General features: G+C 40.4%; 1 protein-coding gene across 9 annotated transcripts in view; it reads left to right on the forward strand.

The window, feature by feature from the left end:
• The window catches only part of RSRC1 (arginine and serine rich coiled-coil 1), a 350,934-nt gene that overhangs the window by 176,048 nt on the left and 150,790 nt on the right, over nucleotides 1-24,096 (forward strand). For 8 of the 9 annotated variants that reach the window (XM_084847365.1, XM_084847366.1, XM_084847359.1 and 5 more), the window contains one exon: nucleotides 17,489-17,540. The exons of the other annotated variant lie outside the window; for it this stretch is intronic. In XM_084847365.1, coding sequence (XP_084703491.1) covers nucleotides 17,489-17,540 — 52 coding nt within the window. The remainder of the gene's footprint in view (nucleotides 1-17,488; nucleotides 17,541-24,096) is intronic. 9 annotated transcript variants of the gene reach the window in all.

The raw sequence follows: 24,096 nt of genomic DNA on the forward strand, positions 1-24,096 counted from the left end.
GACGTATAGTACAAACATGTGGAACACTTGCACTCCTTGATTAGGTAGGATTGTCTTAGGAATTAAATATGAAGTGAATAACAACAAATGAGAGTATTTTTATATAATTATTGTAAACAGATGCATAAAGGTTTACATATCAGTACTGATAGTGAATTTTGAACCTAAAACTGATGGATTAATTTAGGAAACTGTACTCTTAAAATAGCAATAAACCAGGAGTTATTTTGTCACCAGTTTGGATGCTGGCTTCAGTCTGCTGGCAGCAATTAAGACAAGCGTAAAGAAAAATTATTGACACAAATGGAAGCATGAATGGTTGCTATTAACATGAAATTCAGATAAAATAATTAGGATCTAAAAGGAAAACATAGGCAGAGCCATTTGTGCAGATAACTAAAAACTGCTTTTGCATTTAGCAGAGCTTCCTGTAGTTTAGTTTAACTTTGTATTGTGTCATTTCCATAATAGTGGTGGTGATATAATACAATAGGTATGGAGATAAACTTTCCATGTCCAGTCAAAAATAAGAGTGGGTTATATCCAGTGATGTGCTAGCAGAAGAATTACAAGAGTTGGCATTCTGTTAGCGGTGGAACAGCCACTAACAGAATAACTAAGACAACTAATGCAAGTAACACCTAGCCTAATGAAGTTGTAGTGAGTTGTGGACCGGCTTGTGCAACAGCTTGTATAATGGCTGGCAAAACTGGAATCAAAATAGTAGATTTGGCAGTTGTGCAAGATGAACATGGAATTTCCACAAGGTGTAGAAGCTTTGTGCTAACAGAATGACACCCTTGGATACAACTCATTGTCTGCACATTTAGTCCACTAAGGTTTAACCCACATAATCCTTATAATAATGTATCCTAATCTGAGAACAGATAAGGATAGTGTGCATCTTCCAGAGTCAACTATCACACAAGATTATTCTAGATGAGTACAGTCTGGAAAACGTTTTTACTGTGTCTGTCTGGCAGGATTAACAAGAATATGTAATAATGTGTATAATGATACTTCAGCACTTCAATGTAGAGCCTTGCTGTTGTGATTTTGGTGAAAAATGTGCTAAATGAAGCTGCTGCTGTGGTGTGTGTGTGTGTGTGTGAGAGAGAGAGAGAGACAGACAGACAGACAGACAGAGACAGACACTACAGCTCCCAGTGTCTTGGAAAATATTTTAATTATAATTTTCCAGCAGAATATACAATCCATCTAAGGAATGTCAATCACATTGCTGTGAAAAATATGGTACTTGGGAACTGTCATTCATGTCTGCTATGAGAGAACAAGGCTTTCAGAATTGCTATCCCTGTATTAAATGCAGATACAGGAAACCTGAATTAAACCGAGACTGACAGATCACACAGTTCATTTTTTAATGTTTGCTATACTTGCATTGTAAAGACGTGTGAAGAAGATTTTTTGACCTGTCCAATCCAGAATCCTGTGTTTTCTCTAGCAAAACTACCAAGGATTTCCATGTGTACCATAGCCGCTTTAATGATAGAAACTTTAGAATTGTAATCACAATCAGTGTGTTACAAAATATTACTAATTGAATTTGTTGGGTTATTTTATCAATCACATGATTATTTTTTTAAAATAAAAAGGATCATGTAAAAATGGCTCACTAGTGCCATTCAATGGCTGATTGAAGCCAATTTTTATTGGTTAGTTCAAGGCCTCCTTCATCAGCCTTCCCCAACCTGGTGCCCTCTAGATGTGTTGGACTACAACCCTCATCATTCCCAGCCACTCCAAATTGTCATACCGGCTGGGGGTGGTGGAGGTTGTAGCCCAGCACAACTGGTGGACACCAGGTTGAGGAATGCTGTCCTACATCTTTAGAGTCTTTTATTCTTCTTAGTCTTTTGCTGCTTCCATCTTTCTTAACAACGTTAAATTTAAAACCATTATCTTGATTATTGCACTGTGTATTGCTTCATAGGTTAGAGCCTGGCTACCTATGTACTAATTATATTTTGTTTGCATAGTCACCAGTTTTTTCTTCGAGGATCTCTTCTCTTTCTCAAAATATTATCATGGGACCACACCAATGCATGTGATATTGCTCATAGGAAAGCAATGTTTAGGATTTCCTACCCTTTCTTTAGTAAATTGATTTCTTCTTCTTGAGGAGACATTTCCTTGTTCACTAGCCCATCATGTTGTCCTTAAAGTCATCCACACACAGAAGTCCATGATTCACTAGTTAATACTCCACAGCTATTTTGAAAAGACCAGGGGTCAAACACTTCCTTTTTCACCAGTGAATAGCAACCCAGATTTAGGAATTTTTTGTTGATTTGTCATGTTTATATCTTGATCATGTTTGTGTCTGCGTGTTCTGAATGATTAAACATGAGTTTACATTACATTTTAGTCAAACTACTGCTGTAGTTCTTAAGATTTATATGGAAAGGGTAACTGAAGCAGGGGAATGTATGCAAGATGGAATAAAGATGCGTGTAGGTTTATCTGAGGGGAGATCGTGTGTCATAGGTATTGCGAGCAGGATGCATGATGGTTGTGAATTAGTGAGCATTGAAAGGTAGTTTTGAAAGGTACTAGAATTAATATTATTATGTTATATTTTGCTTCTGGGATTCATTGTCTTTAAAATATTTTGATCTCAGGGGTTGAAAATTTTGTCCCTGTTCCAAAAGTAAAGAAGCTAGAACTCCTTGTGGGGAATTTGCTAGGCACTCCTCACTGTGCTGCACTTGGTAGGTACTTCACTGGCTCCAGGGAACTTTGGTGGGTGAGCTATGTTTGCGTGTGTGGATATGGCAGAGGGGTATTGCTCAGGAATAGAGAGAGAGGATGACCATAATAGACACAGAGCAGGAACATAGAAGAGGCAGCTGAAAAGCTATTGCCATCACTCCTACTAACCTGCTGATACCAGTAGAAGAGCTCAAGCAGCTTGAATCAGAGTATCTTAAATCCCAAGTTCCTACTTGGAAAGGATCAGAAGCTCATTAGGATTTGCAAGTATCAATGTGCTTTTTCAGCTCCTGAAGTCTGTGGATTGCCAAAATTGTTTGACAGCATTCTTCTTTAAAGGCAGCATTCTTCAACCTGGTGCCCTCTGGATGTTTCGGAGGACAACTCCCACCATACCTGACCATTGGCGAAGCTGGCTAGAACTGATGGGAGTTGAAGTCCAAGACATCTGGAGGGCACCAGGGTAAAATTCAACATAAATCCAACTTACAGTAGACCCATTGAAATTAATGGGAAGTCCCAATCATTTCTATGCGCCTACTCTACGTAGGACTTACACTGAATTTTACCCCAGGTTTGGAAAGGCTGGTCAAAGGTATAACAAGGTTTGCACTGAGTACTTCTGCATTAAAATCGATTGTTTTCTCAGTACTTACATTCTTACAGCTGAGAAGAAATTGAATTTATGCTGTCCCCTGCTGTTGTGCCCTGGTGTATTGAAGTGTCATGTTGTTCTTCAGTCGTTCAGTCGTGTCCGACTCTTCGTGACCCCATGGACCATAGCACGCCAGGCCTTCCTGTCCTGCGCTCTCTCCCAGAGTGTGCTCAAGTCCATATTCATTGCATCAGTGATGCTATCTATCCATCTCATCCTCTGCTGTCCCCTTCTCCTTTTGCCCTCAGTCTTTCCCAGCATCAGGGTCTTTTCCAAGGAGTTTTCTCTTCACATTAGATGGTCAAAATATTTGAGCTTCAGCTTCAGTATCTGTCCTTCCAATGAGCACTCAGGGTTGATTTCCTTTAGGATGGACTGATTTGACCTCCTTGCAGTCCAGGGGACTCGTAAGAGTCTTCTCCAGCACCACAGTTCGAAAGCATCGATTCTTCGCCGCTCAGCCTTCCTTATAGTCCAGCCCTCACAGCCATTCGTTGCTACTGGGAAAACCATAGCTTTGATTAGACGAACCTTTGTCGGCAAGGTGATGTCTCTGCTTCTTACTATGCTGTCTAGGTAGCTTTCCTCCTAAGGAGCAAGCGTCTTTTAATTTCATGGCTACAGTCACCATCTGCGGTGATCTTGGAGCCCAAGAAAGTAAAATCTGTCACTGCTTCCATTTCTTCCCCTTCTGTATGCCAGGAAGTGATGGGGCCAGATGCCATGATCTTCGTTTTTTTAATGTTGAGTTTCAAACCAGCTTTTGCACTCTGCACTTTCACCCTCAACAAGAGGCTCTTGAGATCCTCTTCGCTTTCTGCCATTAGGGTGGTATCGTCTGCGTATCTGAGGTTGTTGATAATTCTCCCGGCAATCTTAATTCCGACCTGTGATTCATCCAACCCGGCGTTTCTCATGATGTACTCGGCGTATAAATTAAATAAGCAGGGAGACAATATACAGCCTTGTCGTACTCCTTTCCCAATTTTGAACCAATGGGTTGTTCCATGTCTGGTTCTTACTGTTGCTTCTTGACCCTCGTACAGGTTTCTCAGGAGACAGGTAAGGTGGTCTGGTACCCCCATCTCTTTCAGAATTTGCCAGAGTTTGTTGTGGTCCACATAATCAAAGGCTTTAGCATAGTCAATGAAGCAGAAATAGACTTTTTCTGGAATTCTCTTGCTTTCTCCATGATACAGCGAATGTTGGCGATTTGATCTCTAGTTCCTCTGCCTCTTCGAAACCCAGCTTGTACTTCCAGTAGTTCTCTGTTCACATGCTGCTGAAGCCTAGCTTGTAGGATTTTGAGCATCACCTTGCTGGCATGTGAAATGAGCGCAATTGTGTGGTAGTTTGAACGGTCTTTGGCGTTGCCTTTATTTGGAATTGGAATGTAAACTGACCTTTTCCAGTCTTGTGGCCACTGTTGAGTGTTCCAAATGTGTTGGCATCTTGAGTGCAGCACTTCAACAGCATCATCTTTTTAGGATTTTAAATGGCTCAGCTGGAACCTCTGTCATCTCCGCTAGCTTTGTTGTTAGTAATGCTTCCTAAGGCCCACTTGACTTCACTCTCTAGGATGTCGGGCTCAAGTTCAGTGAGCGCACTATCATGGCTATCAGGGACATTCAGATCTTTCCTGTATAGTTCTTCTGTGTATTCTTGCCACCTCTTCTTCATCTCATCTGCTTCTGTTAGGTCCCTGCCTTCTTTGTCCTTTATCATGCCCGTCTTTGCACTAAATGTTCCCATGAGATCTCCGATTTTCTTGAAGAGATCTCTAGTCTTTCCCATTCTGTTGTTTTCCTCGATTTCTTTGCATTGTTCATTTAAGAAGGCCTTCTTGTCTCTCCTTGCTATTCTCTGGAACTCTGCATTCAGTTGGATATATCTTGCCCTTTCTCCCTTGCTTTTCACTTCCCTTCTTTCCTCAGCTACTTGTCAAGCCTCATCAGACATCCACTTTGCTTTCTTGCATTTCTTTTTGTTTGGGATGGATTTCGTTGCTGCCTCCTGAACAGTGTTACGGACCTCCGTCCATAGTTCCTCAGGCACTCTGTCTATCAGGTCTAATCCCTGAAATCTATTCCTCACTGTATATTCATAAGGGATATGATTTAGGTCATACCTGAATGGTTTAGTGGTTTTCCCTACGTTCTTCAATTTAAGCCGAAATTTTGCAAGCAGCAGCTCATGATCTGAGCCACAGTCAGCTCCAGGTCTTGTTTTTACTGACTGTATAGAGCTTCTCCATCTTTGGCTGCAAAGAACATAATCAATCTGATTTCGGTATTGACCATCTGGTGATGTCCATGTGTAGAGTCGCCTCTTGTGCTGTTGGAAAAGAGTGTTTGCTATGATCAGCATGTTTTCTTGGCAAAACTCTATTAGCCTTTGTCCTGCTTCATTTTGTACACCAAGGCCATGCTTGCCTGTTATCCCGGTTATTTCTTGACTTCCTACTTTAGCATTCCAATCCTCTATGATGAAGAGGACATCTTTTTTTGGTGTTAGTTCTAGAAGGTGTTGTAGGTCTTCATAGAACCGATCAATCTCAGCTTCTTCGGCCTCAGTGGTTGGGGCATAGACTTGAATTACTGTGATGTTGAATGGTTTGCCTTGGATTCGTACTGAGATCATCGTATCATTTTTGAGATTGTACCCCAGTACTGCTTTTCCCACCCTTTTGTTGACTATGAGTGCTACTCCATTTCTTCTAAGGGATTCTTGCCCACACTAGTAGATATAATGGTCACCTGAATTAAATTCGCCCATGCTTGTCCATTTTAGTTCGCTGGTGCCCAAGATGTCGATGTTCAATCTTGCCATCTCATGTTTGACCACCTCCAGCTTACCTTGATTCATTGATCTGACATTCCAGGTTCATAAACAATATTGTTCTTTACAGCATCGGATTTTCTTTTCACTACCAGACACATCCACAGCTGAGTGTCCTTTCAGCTTTGGCCCAGCCGCTTCACTCTTTCTGGCGCTACTTGGAAATTCCTTCTGCTCTTCCCTAGTAGCATATTGGACACCTTCCGACCTGAGGGGCTCATCTTCCGGCGTCATGTCTTTTAGCCTTGTGATACGTTCCATGGGGTTTTCTTGGCAAGAATACTGGAGTGGGTTGCCATTTCCTTCTCCAGTGGACCGCATTTTGTCAGAACTCTCTGCCATGACCTGTCCGTCTTGGCTGGCCCTGCATGGCATAGCTTATGGCTTCACTGAGTTACGCAAGCCCCTTCGCCACAACAAGGCAGTGATCCATGAAGGGGAAGGTAATCATAATTTTACTTATAAAGTTTCTATTCAACATAATTCGTTTCTAGTACATTAACAAGAAAAACCCTTAATGAATCACAGCAGTCTTTGGCTTATTCTTCATAACTACTTTGCTTTGACAGTTAATACCCCTAAATCTAATTGCACAATATTAATTGTAACCTAAACAATTAGTTGTACTATAATGCAAAGCAGATTTGTTCTTCACCTCCTTCATAAACTTGTGTGTCAGAAACTATCTATAAAGTTATGATGGCCAAACATTTTTTTCTTCTTCTACTTTGTTTTTCAGTTTATGTGACACATCACGTTCAACATGGTGACTTTGGAATGGTCACGTAACACTTGTTGATTTAGGGAGCAATTCTGTGGCTGCTAGACAGCCATAGGATATGCTGTTATCCAGGAACTGACCTTCGAGTCCGTACTCCGAGGTCGGTTCCTGGAGAACCGACCTCCCCCCACTTCTGCGCTGCATCCAAGGCAGCGCGGAAAACCCCATCCTCCACACTCACAAGAGGAGCATGGAGTGGCCAGAAAGGGATGTGGCTGGGGGCGTTCTGGGGTGGGGAGAGCGTAGCTGCCTGTACGTACAGTAGCCTCCTTTCCCGCTCTATGCTCCTGCGGCTAGACAGCCACAATCGGCTGTCTTGCAGAAAAAGCAGGGCAGGAGGGGCACAGAGGGAATGATCCCCTCCATGCTTCTCCTGCCTTGCTTTGGATAGACGGTTGCCTCCGAATTCAGAGGTGGCCACCTATGTAGATAGGATTGCGCCCTTAATTATTTAATTTTGTTTATAGTGTAATATCCTGTGGATAACAGTTGAATATTTTCATTGATTGAACTTTCTAACATGCATCATCCTAATGTTTCAGGGCAGGTTAAAATGTTTGAAAAATAAAAGTAATTAAAAATATCATCTCATATTAATATAAATCCATAGTATATTTTCTGGGATGGAGCCAGATTTAGTCATGTGCAGCTAGGCTGGTAGAAGTGGACTTCCCATAGGACATGGGAAATGTATGTCCATGTAATAAATTATTGTGTATAAAGCAGCCCCTATTAACAGGGCACATTAATCCATTTGGGCTTTATGAATAAGAGCATTTTAATTAGCATGTTTTAAAGTTATAAATCGCTTTCTAAATAGAAAATGAATGTACCTAACTGTTTTAGTTTATTTTTAAAAAGTATCATGTTGAGTTTAGAATGATATCATGGCTTCCTTTGTTGTTGAATAGGACAGCCACTTACACATCACCCAAAAGAGGAAATGCATCACACACACACACACACACACACACACACCAATCAGTGCTGTTGTGGCATGTTATGGAGAACACAAAAAATATTTTCATCATTAATGTATAAATAATCTGTACACATGAAAGCATTAGGTGCTGGCTCTGCCTTTGAACACATAGGGCTTGAGCACATAAAGATGAGTCCTCGATGTTAGTCCCCAACAGCACATATCTGACAGACAGAAAACCTATGCCATGTATTGAGAACTAATTTTTGAGTCTCCAGAACTGTCTTGATTAGGTATTGAGATACATTAGTTGTCTCCTAATTTGGTTTAAGATAATCTATTTAAAGTGCTGCACCTGTTTTGGAGTTCTTTGGTGGATTGTATATGTTCTTTCCTAATTCTGGAAAAGAGGATGCTCTAAAATAGCCTTCCCCAACCTGGTGCCCTCCAGATGTGTTGAACTTCAGCTCCCATCATTCCCAGCCAGCATGGCCATGCTTGCTGGAAATTATGGGAATTGCAGACTAACACATCTGGAGGGCACCAGGTTGAGGACGACTGCGAGAGAGAGAGGGGAGGGGGGTAGGTGGCTCTAAGTTATTCATCAGTTCTCCACAGCCCCATAGTCACCACTGCATATCATATTCTCCATCCTGTCCACATGGTTTACCTGCTTTGGGAGAATGCGAATTTCACATGCAGTTTCTTCCTCCTCAGGGAGGATGTGGTGTTAAGGCTTGTAAGGCTTAGCTCACAATTTCCCTGCTTTCTGATGCTTGGTTCAAAGCTGTATAGCCTTAACTTTTCTCTTCCTTCCTTCCTTTTCGGTAAACTGTAGGTTTTTTGTTTATTAAATTTCATGGGTTTATTAACAGGGGAGTTGAAATGTATATATTATTCTCTTGGCAACCAAGTGACTCACAGCCTGGGCCTTACACCATGTCAGCATCTAATATAAAATCAAAGTGAGGGTTATGAATATTTTCAAATTCAAAAATAGGCTCCAGAAGTTATGATCTCTCTGATAATAATGTACCAAGGCTGGAATCCTATACCCACTTACTTGGGAGTATGCCCCATTGTGGAACTTGCTTCTGAGTAGAGATATATAGGATTGGTTGGTTAATCTCATTCCACAATCACCCACTCCTTCCAGCTCACCAAACAGCTGTTTTGCAGGGTGGTGGTGGGACACCTGGATCTGCTCAAAAACAGGTACATGAGGATACTACCTCAGGCACCAGTTTCCCAGCAGAATTTCGCCACTCCCCACCAGCCCACCAAATAGTTGTTTGGTAGGATAGGAGGCCTTGATAGGAGGCAAACTGCACCTTGGCACACTCAGAGGAGGACTGTGAGGGGAAACAGGCTGGGCTGGGCAAAGAATTCACTTTCAGTTTCTCATCCAAATTCTCAGGAGTACAGAACCGAGTGCCCATATTCGTTACGTTTGAGGTTCAGGTGGGGAATTTCTGAGGTAAATTTGAGAAACGTATGGAGATCTTTAAGCTCAGTTATACTTGCTGCCACCATGTTTGTGTTCCCAAACTGCACCTTGGCACACTCAGAGGAGGACTGTGAGGGGAAAACATGGCTGCCTCTTCCCAAAATAGGAAAGCCAGCCAAACTGTCTTGTTCCTGGCACCCTACGACTTCTAGTCAAAGGATAGACTGATAATTTTTGAACTAGTTAGTCTGCATTTGCCTTGATTTCTCCTCCTCCTAGGGGCTGCAGAATTCTTAAGACCTTGGCCCGATTTACACTCACAACCAAACAACACACAATAAAACAATTTAAAATATATAGAACATTAAAACCACAATATAACAATACAACCACAATAAAACCTAGCAGCAGTACAGGAGTTTAAAATACAGATTTAAAACAGCAAAGATAAAAATTTAGAAAGCTAAAATGCCTGGGAAAATAAAAAGGTCTTCACCTGGCGCCGAAAGGAGTACAATGTAGGCACCCGGTGAACCTCACTAGGGAGCTCATTCCAGAGCCGGGGTGCCACAACAGAAAAAGCCCTCCTCCTAGTAGCCACCCGCCTCACTTCCTTTGGCAGGGGCTCACGGAGAAGGGCCGCTGATGATGATCTTAAGGTCCGGGCAGGCACATATGGGAGGAGGCGATCCTTCAGGTAACCTGGCCCCAAGCCGTTAAGGGCTTTGAATGTTAACACCAGCACTTTGAATCGGGCCCGGAAATGGACTGGCAGCCAGTGCAGCTGGAAAAGTACTGGCGTAATATGAGCTCGCAGGCCAGTCCCTGTTAACAATCTTGCTGCCCTATTTTGGACCAGCTGAAGTTTCCGGACCGTTTTCAAAGGCAGCCCCACGTATAACGCATTGCAGTAATCCAGACGAGAAGTTATCAGAGCATGGATAACTGTAGCTAGGCTATCTCTGTCCAGATAAGGGCGTAGTTGGTATACCAGCCTAAGCTGATAAAAAGTGCTCCGTGCCACTGAGTTCACCTGGGCCTCAAGTGACAGTTCTGGATCCAAGAGCACCCCCAAACTACAAACCTGATCCTTTAGGGGGAGTGCAACCCCCTCCAGAACAGGTTGAATATCACCTAGCCGGGCAGCCGAACCACCCACTAACAGTACCTCTGTCTTGTCTGGATTGAGTTTCAGTTTATTGGCCCTCATCCAGTCCATTACCGTGCCCAGGCACTGATTCAGAACAGCCACTGCCTCACCTGGTTTTGATGAGAAAGAGAGGTAGAGCTGGGTGTCATCCGCATATTGATGGCACCTCAGCCCACACCTCCGGATAACCTCCCCCAGCGGTTTCATGTAGATGTTAAACAGCATGGGGGATAAAATAGAGCCCTGTGGAACCCCATGGCACAATTGCCATGGCACAGAGCAATAATCCCCCAGCACCACCTTCTGGAATCGGCCATCCAAGTAGGAGCGGAACCACTGTAGTGCAGTGCCTCCAACTCTCAACCCAGACAACCTATCCAGAAGGATACCATGGTCAATGGTATCGAAAGCCGCTGAGAGGTCCAGGAGAATCAACAGGGTCGCACTCCCCCTGTCCCTCTCCCGGCAGAGGTCATCCCACAGGGTGACCAAGGCAGTATATATGGTGGTGTTTGTATTTCCCTCCTGTCCAATCACAGCTCTCAACACCTCAATGCAGTCTTCTGGCTACTGATATCATAGCTTCCTCAGCACTCTAAGTTTTATTGCCAACAAGCAAAGGGCTGGATGTGCCTGCTCTTGTCTGATCTTGGAAGCTCAGCAGGGTCAGCCCTGGTTTGTACTTGGATGGGAGACCACCTGGGAATCAGGCTTCCTGCATTGAGCAGGGAGTTGTTCTGTCCCTTTAAATGACACAAACTTTTACCTCCTTCTATCCCCTGCTTTGGCTTAATTAAGGAATTATCTTCGAAGAATCGTAGCTTTTCCAGCCTGATTTCTCTGCACACTTGCCTGGGCGAGCCCTGGCAACCGTAAATGTTTTCACAGTCTCCTCCATGCTCGCAGCACACTGTCCTGAATGGAAAGACACACACACACATCCAGTAATCACTATTCATGGACTAACATCAATAAAGCTGCGGACAAAAAAAGGGCAGTCTTCGAAGCTTCGAAGACGCAAGCAGACCCCCCGAAACCCGATCACTGGGGTGCTGTCGCTGCCCCTCTTCCTCGCACCGGCTGTCAAGGGCTGGTGTGGGGAAAAGTGCCTTGGCAGGCACCCACCAGCCTCTCACTCTGGCCTTCCCTAGAGTAGGCCAGGGAGAGAGCGCCGTGGTGCCAGTTCCGCCCCTCTTCCTTGCACCAGCTGTCAAGGGCTGGTGCAGGGAAAAGTGCCTTGGCAGGCACCCCCCAGCCTCTTTCCCTGGCCTCCAGCAGGTAGGGGGGGAGAAGAGGATAGGTGCCTCCTTCTTCCCTCCACCGCCACCTGCTACAGCGGCAGCGGCAAGGGACAAGGTGGTTGTTTTCTGTAAGGCCAGGAAAACTTACGGAAAACGACTAGCCTCTCCTGCGCCACTGCCGCTGTAGCAATGATGGGGGGAGGATGAGAGGCGCTGCTTTCTTCCCCTTTTCTTGCTGAGGGAACTGGTGTCCAGGGGGCTCACCTGGCAACTTCTCACTTGGCTTCGAGCCCCAACTCACACTATCCCTACACCCACACGGGGATAGAGAAAGAGAGGGATGGTGGGCAGGGAATCGGCAGAAACAGCAAGAGTTACTGCCCCTCCAGTGGGAGCCACCTTCTTTAAAAGCAGGAAAAGAGCAAAGCTACACTGTGAACCATGCTTGCGCATTCGATGAAGTACTGGAACGGGGAAACAGAGTGAGTGTGAATAATCATGTCTTAATGCGATTGCATTTAATGCGACAGTCTACCATCTACATTGTGATAGCGGACCCAAATTCGGCCCCTTGTGGAAAGTTTGAAGGTGCGGGTGGTTACTTTTCCCTTTTTTGCCTTTCAACACAGTGGCTTGTCTTCACTTTTTAACTCTTCCCCACCCCTTCATCAACCAAGAACTGGGGAAGGGAGGAGACTGGTGGGAAGAGAAAAATTGAACGAAAAATCTGTTCATTGCCATATCCACAAATGACTTGCCATTTGCACTTTTCTTGGTTATTACTGGTGTTCCTTCCTCCCAAACCGGATTTGGACTGAAAAGACCAAGGAAAAGTTTCCTTGTGTGCCCGTAGAGATAAAAATTGCAAAGTTTTATATGTGACAATCCTACCCCCCCCCCCCCACACACACTCACAAAATAACAAATGAGTAGGAAACAGTTTGTATACATCTTAGATTTTAGACTCTGACTTCACCTTTTCCCAAGCAAGATAAAATTAACATTTCCTGATTAAAGAAATTAGATCCACCAAGTTCATTGTTACTGTTTCACTATTCCAAAACTAAAGTTACTTGTGAGTAAGACCCATAGAACACAATGGATTTCACATATAAAACTTGTAAGTAAACATGCATGACTCTAACCACTGCACCTTACCCCCTTCATAGAACTGAAGTAGTCCTCCCAGCTCTCTATCAACACAGAGAGATGTTTATTTCCTCAACACAAACAGTTGGTACAGAGATGGGACTACCATCTCTCCCATTTGAATTTTTGCCTGCATTTCCTGGAGGCAACTGAAGCAGCTCCCTCTCCCCTTTCATAGATCTGTAGGATTCAAGGCTCACTCAGCATTATTACTCTAAACATTGTACCTTATTCCCTTCAGTAGGACTCAAGTAGTCCTTCCAGCTCCTATCAGCACAGGCAGCTATTCCCCTGCCTTGTACCAAACATCTCATAGAAACATGGTATTATCATCTTTCCCAGTTGAATTTCTGCCCACATTTTTCTGTAGGCAGCTGAAGCGGTACCCCCTTTTATTTTTCCCCATGACTCAAGGTTAACACAGTGTTGTTGCTCTAACCACTGTACATGATTCCCTTCAGTAGAATTCAAGAATCCTCCCAGTTCTTATCAAGTTCTGCTTGGTGGGCTGTTTGGTGGGTGGGCAGGTTGAATCTGCTGGGAAATAGGAGAGTGAGGTGAGTCCTGCTCATGCAGCAGTGTACCAGAAGATTCTGCCCCCCACCAAACAATATCATCTTCTCTTTCTCCTTTAAAGCTACTAATAATATGAGGTAAACAACAGGTTCCCTCCCGCCCTTCAAAATTATAAATCAGCTGTGATGGGGGAAGGACGGACGGGAAGAGAGAGAGAGCGCGAGCACGCACATGCCTGATGATCCTATCGTTTGTCCTGTTGATTATCATTACATGCAAGATAGCTTACTTTAAAGACTAAATAAAACAGAACAGTTTTCCACCAACTCCAATACAAGAAGAATAGAAAGCCATCGTTGTTTCACGTTTCATCGTTGTTTCAGACAACCCTTCTTGTCTCTTCCGCAAGTGTGACTACAAAATGATCACCAAAGGTTTTTTCAAAGTCACTTTCATCGAGGGAGGGGCTTTTTTGTTTTTTTGGGGGGGGGTTGCCTTTTGTCTTTAAACTACTTTTCTTCCCTCCAAATGTCACCAATCATCTTGAAATTTTCATGGTGCGTAAAACCAACACATCTTTCTGGTACATGAAAATTTCAGAAAAATTGGTCAACCTGTTGATTTTGTCAAGGTTAGACACCCCCCCCCCCAAATTACTGTGTGACACGGTGGAATGCTTTTTTTTCCTGATGGGCCTTAAAAAAAGGAGATACTAGCATGTCTCCTTTAATTTAAATGTGGAAATTAGAATTCATAGTATTTTGAAGATGATCAAAGATTGGCAGAAATCGTAATTTCTTAGCAATGTTTTCTACCTTTAATTTGGTGATGATCAAATGAACTGCCTAGAGAGCTTCTGCTATTGGGAGGCATAGAAATGTAATAAATAAATGATCTGTAGAAGTCTATCACACTTGTCTTAATTATTTGTAGTTTTCTTTAACTGCCCTATGAATCGGGGGGGGGTGCGTGCATGCGTGCGTGTGTGTGTGATTTATTTGGATGTATTATGCAGCATATTTAGTTTGTGCATGTCATATGAGAAGCAAGCTGAACCTGCACAAACTGCCCACATCTGCTTGTGGAAGGGGACCATAGTAAATGCCCAGCAGAGCATGTACTATCTAGTCCACAGGGAAAATGTTAATGTAAGGTACTATACCTGTTTTGGGGAGAGTTTTTCTCAGTGTTATAGTTTGGTGCTCATGTTCAAATATGTCTAGTACTGGATTGTTAAAGTATTTATTATTTATTTAGAAAATTTACATCTTGTGATTTTTGGCTACAAGGCAGGTTACCACATAAATTAAAACCAAATCCAATTGTATACACTCATATCACAATAATATCACCTCTTATGTGGAAGTGATGGCTGCCTAGAGAGTTTTAGTATTAATATTATTACATTGCAGTAATATAAATGTAGTAATATTAATGTAATGTAAATTGCAAGTATAGGTCAAAGGGTTAAACCCCCCTGCCTGCCACTCTAGGGTCCTGATTCATATGAGGTCCCATGGGCTTTCTTTTGAGTAAAAAAGAAAAGAGACCTACCTACATGCAGTTTGACCTACAGAAAATTTAGGACTGGTGGGGATGGAATTCACAGCTGGTGAGAGCAGAAGGATCACGGCCTCACACCACCTTTCTGAAAGAAGAAATGCAGCACAAGTGTCCTGATCCTTGCTCTTACTTTTTGTGTGTGGTAGGAAAATGACATGCAAGGATCATGTCTCATGTCTCACGCATTCACACATTAAACTGAACATAAATACATACTCTATGTACACTCATTAAGAGGGTTGTGAGACTCTAATGCTATTCAATCATTCTCATTGTGTGTAAGCGCTACGTGTTGGAAGGGAAGTGGGGATGAACTCATGGCTCTACCTCCTCCCTCACCATTCTCACTGCTTTCTACACGTGGGGGGCGATAGTATGCAGAAGACAGCCTCCTCTATATGTGGATGTTCTCCCTGATTCTTGAAATGACATCACGGTTACTGTTAGTTAAGTATTTATAATCCCATTTATCAGATAGGTAAACTTGCAAGAAAGCAGATTCAAAAATGTTGGGAAGAGGGTAGGATTGCCAACACTGTAATTATAGTGTTCCTGTTCAAAAACCAGGGGAATTCAGTGATCAGAAAACCCTACCGGTTTAAGACCAGAGTTAAGTCTATCTCATGTTGGCTCAAGCTCTACAAAATAAGGAAATTGGAAGCTAAGGCTGATAACTTACATGCCCCATGATCAATGATGATGCTGTGCAATGTCACAAATTGTGCATGGTTACAACTTATCCTCCATGCACCTATACTTTTCCTTGGTCAGCAAAGATGCCCCACATTGTCCTGGTTGTGTATTGCCTTATGAAGCATCTAGCCTTACTGCTAGAACATGATTCCCTCTCACTGTTTAACCCATCCTGCCAGCTATTGATATAAGCAACGAATTGGCATGGGTCAACTCACAGGAGGATTCCTCTAGCAAAACAAAGGCTCAGATGCTCCATAAGGCAATACAGGACCAGGACAACATGAGAAATCTTGGCTGGTCCCAGGTGTTCTATCCTCCCCATCCGGATTTGGACTGGAAAGACCAAAGAAAAGTGTAGATGCACGGATGGTAAGTAATAAGCAAGTACAATTTCTGACATTACACAACATTATCACTTATCACATCAGTTAAGGCATCAGCTTTAGCTTCCAGTTTCCAGCTTTGTGGAGCTTGAGCCAACATGGTCTTAAATCAGCAGGTTTTCTATACATACTGTGGTTATATATACCAGATTTAACAAGCTGGCCCAGATTATATACTGTTGTTGTGAGTACAACCGGAAACCATATTGGCATCATTATTGCAAGAGAAAAGAAGCTGATAAGATTACTCACTGGTGGGTTTTTTTTGTAGTGCTACTGAAGTTAAGATAAATAATTATTGCTGTCTATTAACAATTACACTTTTATTTTAAGGTCTGCTCATTTAGGTAAACGAGTGTAATATCATTCTTTTTAGTTAATTTTATTGGGTCCATTTCGGTTCACTGGATTTAGTTTGCCATAATAAGGTATGGATTTATAAGGTTATGTTAACACAAGATAAATTGTTAGGAGTACTAGTATTTTAATTCAAAATTTGTTTGAGTAGTAACAATTAGGCAGAGAAAATATAATGATGGCTAAGTTTGGCACTGATGCATTGAATACCATAAAAAAGCATGAAGGCAACATGAGGATTATTTCTACAGTAGAAATATCTAATTTGTGTTTGATATGTTAAAATTCTGTATAGCTGAAGAGAATTTATGTGGTTGAAAGAGCCAGTTTAGACAGTCTAACCAGTGGCATCCCTGCATAAAACGAAGCCATACGACCAGCATAATGTTAGATAAGCATTGTCATTGCTCACGTGAACAGGTTTTTGTCCTGCTGTGCTGTTATTTTAGATCGGGGTGGGCAACTTCAGGAGGTTTGGGGGCCCTTTTCACCCTCCAGATCTCCCTCACAAATGGTGAAAAAATGGCATCTGTAGTGGCTATGGAGTACCAAAAGGATCCAAATTAGCTAATTTTTACCCTTTGGGTGCTCTGTACCTACTATGGATGCCATCCCCCCCCCCCATTTTTAATGAATTTTGGGATAGCAGGCCCATGTTTTGCCCACCCATTTTAGACCATCCGAACCGATGATTGGATGTTTTTCTCTTAGGTCACAGTATAAAGGAAACTTCTGTAGCTCAATGTAAGCGGAATGCTGAATTCCACTTCTGGTGGGTGTCCTTAAGAAATGTTTATTATATAATTTTCCCCCTGTATGTCGTATTTGTGATCAAATATTTTCATCCAGAATCTGAAAATTTAGAATAAAAATTATCAGAAAATTTGACCCAGGAATCAGAATTCAGTAGAACAATACAGAATAACACATGCATGGTCAATGCATAATAAATGTCAGAGCTGTGTGCTGAGACTAATTCACCCAATATAGATTTCAACATTTAATTGATACATAAATGTATTGTTTGTTATCCATATTCTTCTTCTTTTTTCCCCAGTCTGCTGCTGAACAGGCCAAAGCTAGATTACAGTTGGTTCTTGAAGCTGCTGGTAAGTAAAGAAATAAAGATATGGATAAAAGAAATAAAATTGCTCTGGTGCTTATTTTGACCACAGCTCAACAAGGTTAGCAGAGCTGCCATTTAAATATAGTTAATGGAGAAATCAGCACAGCTATAACAAACGATTAATCAGTAATTACACTTTGATATGGGCCCGATAGCTTATATCTAAGCTTCTGTAGTGGTATAAATACTATTTCCTATTTGCAACAAGACATTGAAGAGCCTCAGAACATCCCAAGATCAGTAGGTGATAGATATAAAAAAAACCCTAATATGCTCCTCCCATTCTATTCTCATCTATCTTATTTAATTTGTATGCATGATTTAGCCTAAAAGATAACACTGGGTTTTTTGTCTGCTTCATCATATATTCAGAACGTGTTTTAATTTTCTATGTTCAGTTTTATTTTCTTACTTGAACCTTATGGTGATATGCAGTATACAGTTCAGGGGATGTTGTTTTTCAAAAATCTTTTGTCCAAAATCAAAACATTTTCTATTGCTATTTCGAGCAAACGCTCACACTTTCCAGTGTAGCATCTTATATGTCATTGTTTCAAACATATGCATTGTTCTCCCATTATTTTAATATGTCTCTGAAGCATATAATTATAAAGTAGATGTGACAGTGCAGACCTTGAAAAGCACAATTTGTTTATACTGCTCTGAGCTGTCACACCTCATTTTTTAATTTAACACCTAGAAAATGTATTAAAGATACTATGAGTTTTATGTCATTGTGATTAGAAGTCTAGTTTTAAAAAACATATTTGAGGTTCTTGTGATACTTTTTAATCTAAAAAACTTAAAATTGGAGTTAAATTTTGACATTCAGATTACTCGTGTATTTTCCAATCTCATAATTAATTAATTTTATTTATAAAATTTGAAATCTATTTATGTCCGCCCATCAACTAATATCCTCTGGGCAGCATACAGAGCAAAAAACAAAAATACTATATTAAAAATACAACATACAATAATTAAAAACAGAAAACAATAAAACACAGCATCAACTGTCTTTCTAGCAGAGACAGAATAAAAAAGTAGCAGCTCATTTTTAAAACATGCACTCTAAAACAGTGGAAACCCACAGTTTATTTAAAACACAAGTTTGTTTAAAAGACCTGAGTAAATAGAAGGTGCCAAAAAGACCATAAAGAAGGTGCTAGGCAAGCCTTTTGTGGGAGACCTTTGTTGAAAAATTGAAAAGGAAAACTGTATACTGGATTTAAATTCCTCTTTCACAATTAAAAGTTATGATAAACAATATTTTGAAATAACATTGAAAATGGACATTTTAGCAACGTTGTTCTTTATGCTTTCATGTTCTGTGGGAAACGTAATTCTTTTTTTTTACACATCTATTCTGTATATTCCTTTTCAGACATATCAAACGATTGTTACACATTTTAAGAGCTCCATTTATGTAGTACAAACTTTCCTTCATAATTCAAAATACTAGAGCATTCTAGAGTTCAAATAGTAAGATACTAGCCTAGAGAGCCGTATTCCAATCCATATTTTACTTTGGTAAACAGGTATTTTACAGTTGGCAAGAACTGTCTTTAATGTTACTGATGCATTTTTTCCTTTGGTAAACAATACAGGACCTGAGCACTCCCAGGCATCACTGGCTGTGTGCAGAACTATTAGCATGTCTGATTGACCAGCAAAAATCTCTGAGTGTCAGACTGCTCATAAAGCATTCATTTTTAGAAGTATAGGCCAGTGTTTTCAAGGTACATTTAAAAAGAGGTTTTGGATAGGAGTTTTGAGTGTATTTCTTTTCATGATGCATTCAGGTAGACCTTTAAAATATTTCATAATTACAAATTCACATATCTTTAAGAAGCCTGTACTGCTGATTTGTGCTTTCACACAGATTATATTGATTATAAATTTATATTGCTTAGATATTGGCCATATATTTCATATTAATGACAGATTGTAGATGTGTTTACACAGCTAGGGCAATAACTAAAGCCACTTAAGTACTTTTAATGAATTCTTTAAAGAAACTAATTTTGTGCTCATAAAAACTGCCACTCAGCAAGGATTATTACTATCAGGTATAAATTTATATTTGAGTGACTTTATTTACTTATCCCTCTCAATAGTTAGATAGAAGAAAGATACTTTAACATAGTCTAACAATATCACAGCAACTTGCCATGTTTGAGCAGATGTTAAGCAGGCAGTAGCTGAATGTTAATTTTGAGAGGCTGGTATGTTTAAGCCTATCTGAAGTATGTTGTATGTGGGCTTTCCAGGCTTAGTTACAATGCTGTCTCTCTTGGGAGAATTTTAAAGCTAAACCTCTTTCTTTTTGTCACTCTATATGGACTCTCTCAAGTCAGTATAAAGCAGATCATCCCTAGGCTAAAGCTCTTCAGCTTTTGTTATTGGGCTCTGTAGACCTGTAATTAGGCCTCCTGGCAGGCCTGGCAGCCCAGTTAATGGTCATATGGAGTTTCTGTGAGGCAGACTGGCTTTGTATAAATCCTTCGTTGGAATATGTTTATGGGTCACTTCCTACCAGGACCATGTTTTGTCCTTGTGCCCTATGGGCTGACAAGGAACAGGTTCCCTTGACCATGGACAGCTCAGTTTGCTACTCACAATCTACTTGGCTAATCCCCAGTGTAAACAGAGGATTTAGCATAGCTTCTGTCACTTACAGTTGCCAAACCACTTGGGTGTCTGTGATTTCTTTTCCAGAATTCATTATTGAATGGCAGAGAACCGTAAAAGGTTTCATGCTTGTTTGTACATTAAATATATCCTGCTTCTCTCAAATACTATTAAGGAACAACATTCATAGTACTGACCATCCTACCTTGATAAGAGATATTGTTAGTTTATAAAATCAGAAGTAGTAACATATTTTGAGTCATCCATGTTTTTTGAATTTTAAAATGGAATTTTGAAAACGTATCTTAAATAGATGTGAATGTTTTTGAGCAGTTAATTTCTACTACTTGTATAAAAATCTAGAAAAAATCTGCTATACTGGTAAAATTCTCTTCTGCTTATAAAGACAATTACAAAAGTTGATTGATGTGTGCTTTCAAAGGTCCTGAGTTGAAATGGCTGTCTGATCTGCATGTGGAATCTGCATTTCAAATCTATTTCTAAAAGAGCATGCAAAATACTGTATTTTAAAGACAGAATTGTTGATAGTTTAAAGCAGACTTCAGAATAGAGATGTTAATATGACATTAGCAATATGTGTTAAAAACTGACAGAGGAATAATGAATGTTTTATATTTAATGGAGCTGTTTGACAGCTTATCTGGATGTTTGGCTATTTAACTCATTATCCTGTGATTATATAGCCAGTTTGTTCCGGTTAACTCTGCATCATATTATTTATTTATTTTTAAAAATCGTTCCTATAAGTGAATTGGACAGAAAAAATACAAATATATTACTGTTAGCTTCTGCAAATGCTGTAGGACATTTCTTGTATGGTTGTCTTAAGTCTTTCATGAAATATTTCTTAAGAATGACAAATCTTTATTTGTTCAGTCTTACCTAATACATGATATACAATCTGTGGTTCTAAAATGGTTCATGACAGATGTGGTTGAGAAGACCACATACGTAGAATGTATGATTTTAGTCTGGTGGAACTAATAGGATCACTCATTACTTTATAGATTCTTGCTTTTTTTTTTTCTTTAATGAAAATTGCTTCGTTAAATGGGGTGGTCTCTTTCTTCATGTGTTCAATGGCTATACAAAGCCATTTTAAGGCCAGGTGGGAACAAATAGGAAAATATTATCATTTTCCTGTAGGTAGTACAAACTGAAAATGACTAATTTAAAAAGGAATGCTGCATGATAGTTTAGATTTGTATAATGATTTTATTATTTTGAATATTGTCTCTGTTTTTATTGATGTGGATATGTCTGCCTTTTTCCTTTTAGTCTGTCATAAGCGTTTGTAAAAAGCTTGCAGCAACTTATGACACATTATTATGGAAATAATACAAAAATAAGATGTAGCAACTGATAATGCACTGGTCATGGAAAACTGATGTGACGTCTGTGATTTTAAGCATGGTGTGTGCATCCCATACTTTCATTCGTACTTTACAGGTTTCTCCTCTTCCCCTGGAGTAACATCAAAAGTTGTTGTTGGAAGTGGAAATTGATGATTGCTTCATGCATGCTCAGAACCACACTTGGCATGTGCAAGGGAATCTTTGAATTCCACCATTATCTCTAGTCTACTCTAAAGTATGTTGATATGCTCAAGTGGAAGAGTTGCAGGGCCAATTAATATCTGGGTAATTGTACTTCACCGGTGTCATACAATGGGGCTGTTCGCATGACGCAACAGCCCACTGTGGGTTATTAACCCACAGTGAGGCTATGGTGTGAGTGGGGTACGTATGGCCACCATTTTGAATATGCAACCCCCACTGGGAATTGTCATGTTGCACAAACCTGGCAAGCGTTGGTTATGTGAGGGTTAAACAACCTCACATAATCCATGGTCGCTGGGTTTGCATGACATGACAACTCCCGAGCAGGGCTTGCATATGCGCTCTGGTGCCCACACGTGCCTGTGGCTCATCATGGGTTAAATAACCCATGACAAAATGTGCACGTGTCATCTGAACCTGTCCATGTGTGTATTTTTTCTGTTTGAAAATATAGGATGGGGACATTAAAAAGTACTAATAAACTGACAATATTTAGCTTAATGTCTTGAAGTATTTTTTAAACAGTTCTTTAAAAATTCTTTAATAGTGATAATAAATGTAGGATTGCGAGCATTAATTGGTTTGAGGGTAATTTTAGTTGGTGCTGAAAGTGTTCAATTTTACACTTTATTTTTTGAGGCCATTTTTGTTTTTGTTACACACTTGCTTGGGACATGTCTCTCTGTACATGTCAGAAACCTACTTTTACTTGGTAAGGAAGTAAGCCCTTCTAAAACACAAATAAGTGGAAGGTTATTATCCTGGTGCCAGGACCTTCCCCAGGAACAAGCATGGTTTACCAAATCAAAGGAGCACAGTGTGGGTACTGTTAGGAATTTGCTGTAGTAGAGTTTAAGGTGATCCCTAGCTAGGCACTGACCAGACCATCATGTGTCTACAATAAGGTCACCCAAGATGGTATCTTGATTTAACTTTGATGTAAAGTGAAAGAGTAGTTTAGCTAGGTGACATTTGTTTATTCTCAGTTTAATGTTGTGCTCACATTTTTGTGTTGTATATTTGTGACATTTTGCTTGGGAGTTCTACCTATCTGTTATACCACTTAAGCCTTAAAATGCATCTGATCTTGTGCTACCAGGTGATTTTGTAATATGTAAGAAGAAAGACACAGATTACAGAGTAATCTTCCCAATTGTAAGTAAAGGTTGTTCCTTCGTTTCTAGCTTTAAATAGGGAGCTGGTTGGTGTGAAGGAAAACCAGGATTAGTGATTGACTTAATCTCTGTTTATTTATTCCTGACCTTAGTATGTGACTCACGACCCCATGGGATGTCTGAAGGAAAGAGAAAGAGAACTCCTTAAGATCAGCCTGCCAGACTAATTCTTCCAGATATCTTACCAAAAGGTTTTTCAGAGGTCACTGAGTTCCTTGAGACTTTTCTTTTCCATAGCCGCTCCAAGTGTTATGAGCTGGGTCTGGCTACTGTCCCAAAATGTAGTTCATAGTAACTAAAGTATTCTTCTCTAAATGATGGACTTCTAATGCTGAAACTGACTTCCAGTGGTGAAACAATTTTATTCCCTCAGACTTCATATTGTATTTTGAGAAATATTCCAAAATATTTCATGCTTTAATTAATGTGGGGCAAAATTATTTTTTTTTAAACAGAGGTCTTACCATTGTCTCTTTTAGGCAAGATGGAATCACATTTTGGCAGCTGGACTTGACAGTTGGCCATTTGGGGAGGGTGAACAGGAATGTTTGGGGGTTTGCTTGCCACCTCCCACTCCATTCTCAAAGTGACCCTCTGGTAATACTAATTGTTGACCAGGAATTTACTGGTTCCATTCGTGGAACAAGGCATTGCCAGTCCATGACATCCAGCCTAGACAATATATTTTGGCCATTGTAACACAGATAGAAGCATGGACCACAGCATCTGAAACACAAGAGGAGCAGAGCTGAGGTTTGTGGTAATGCTGGTTCACTCACAGAAATAGTTCACCATAGCTTTGTTGGAGTCTTATCAAAACAGTTTTGAAATTATGTTAAATCTGAAATCCTAATGCTCTAATCTAACTTTTATGTGGGACCAATAATAAAAATATAACATCCTCATCATTATCATTATTATTTCTCCCATTTGAGTTGATCTATAGCCAAAGCTTTCAGGGTAACAGACATAATAAAAAAAGAAATACAGTAAAACTGATAAAAACAGTAACACAGTAAAACATGTTTTTAAAGCAGCAACAGTAATTTAAAATAATTTTTAAAATAATTTTATTGCTTTATTTGAATATTTATCTCTTTATTCAAGCAGCTAAAGATGGAAAAATATTTTAAAATGCAGCATTAAACATATT

This window comes from Heloderma suspectum, chromosome 3, assembly GCF_057233095.1.
Source record: "Heloderma suspectum isolate Gila_16-S chromosome 3, 16-S_ref, whole genome shotgun sequence".
Lineage (NCBI taxonomy): Eukaryota > Metazoa > Chordata > Lepidosauria > Squamata > Helodermatidae > Heloderma > Heloderma suspectum.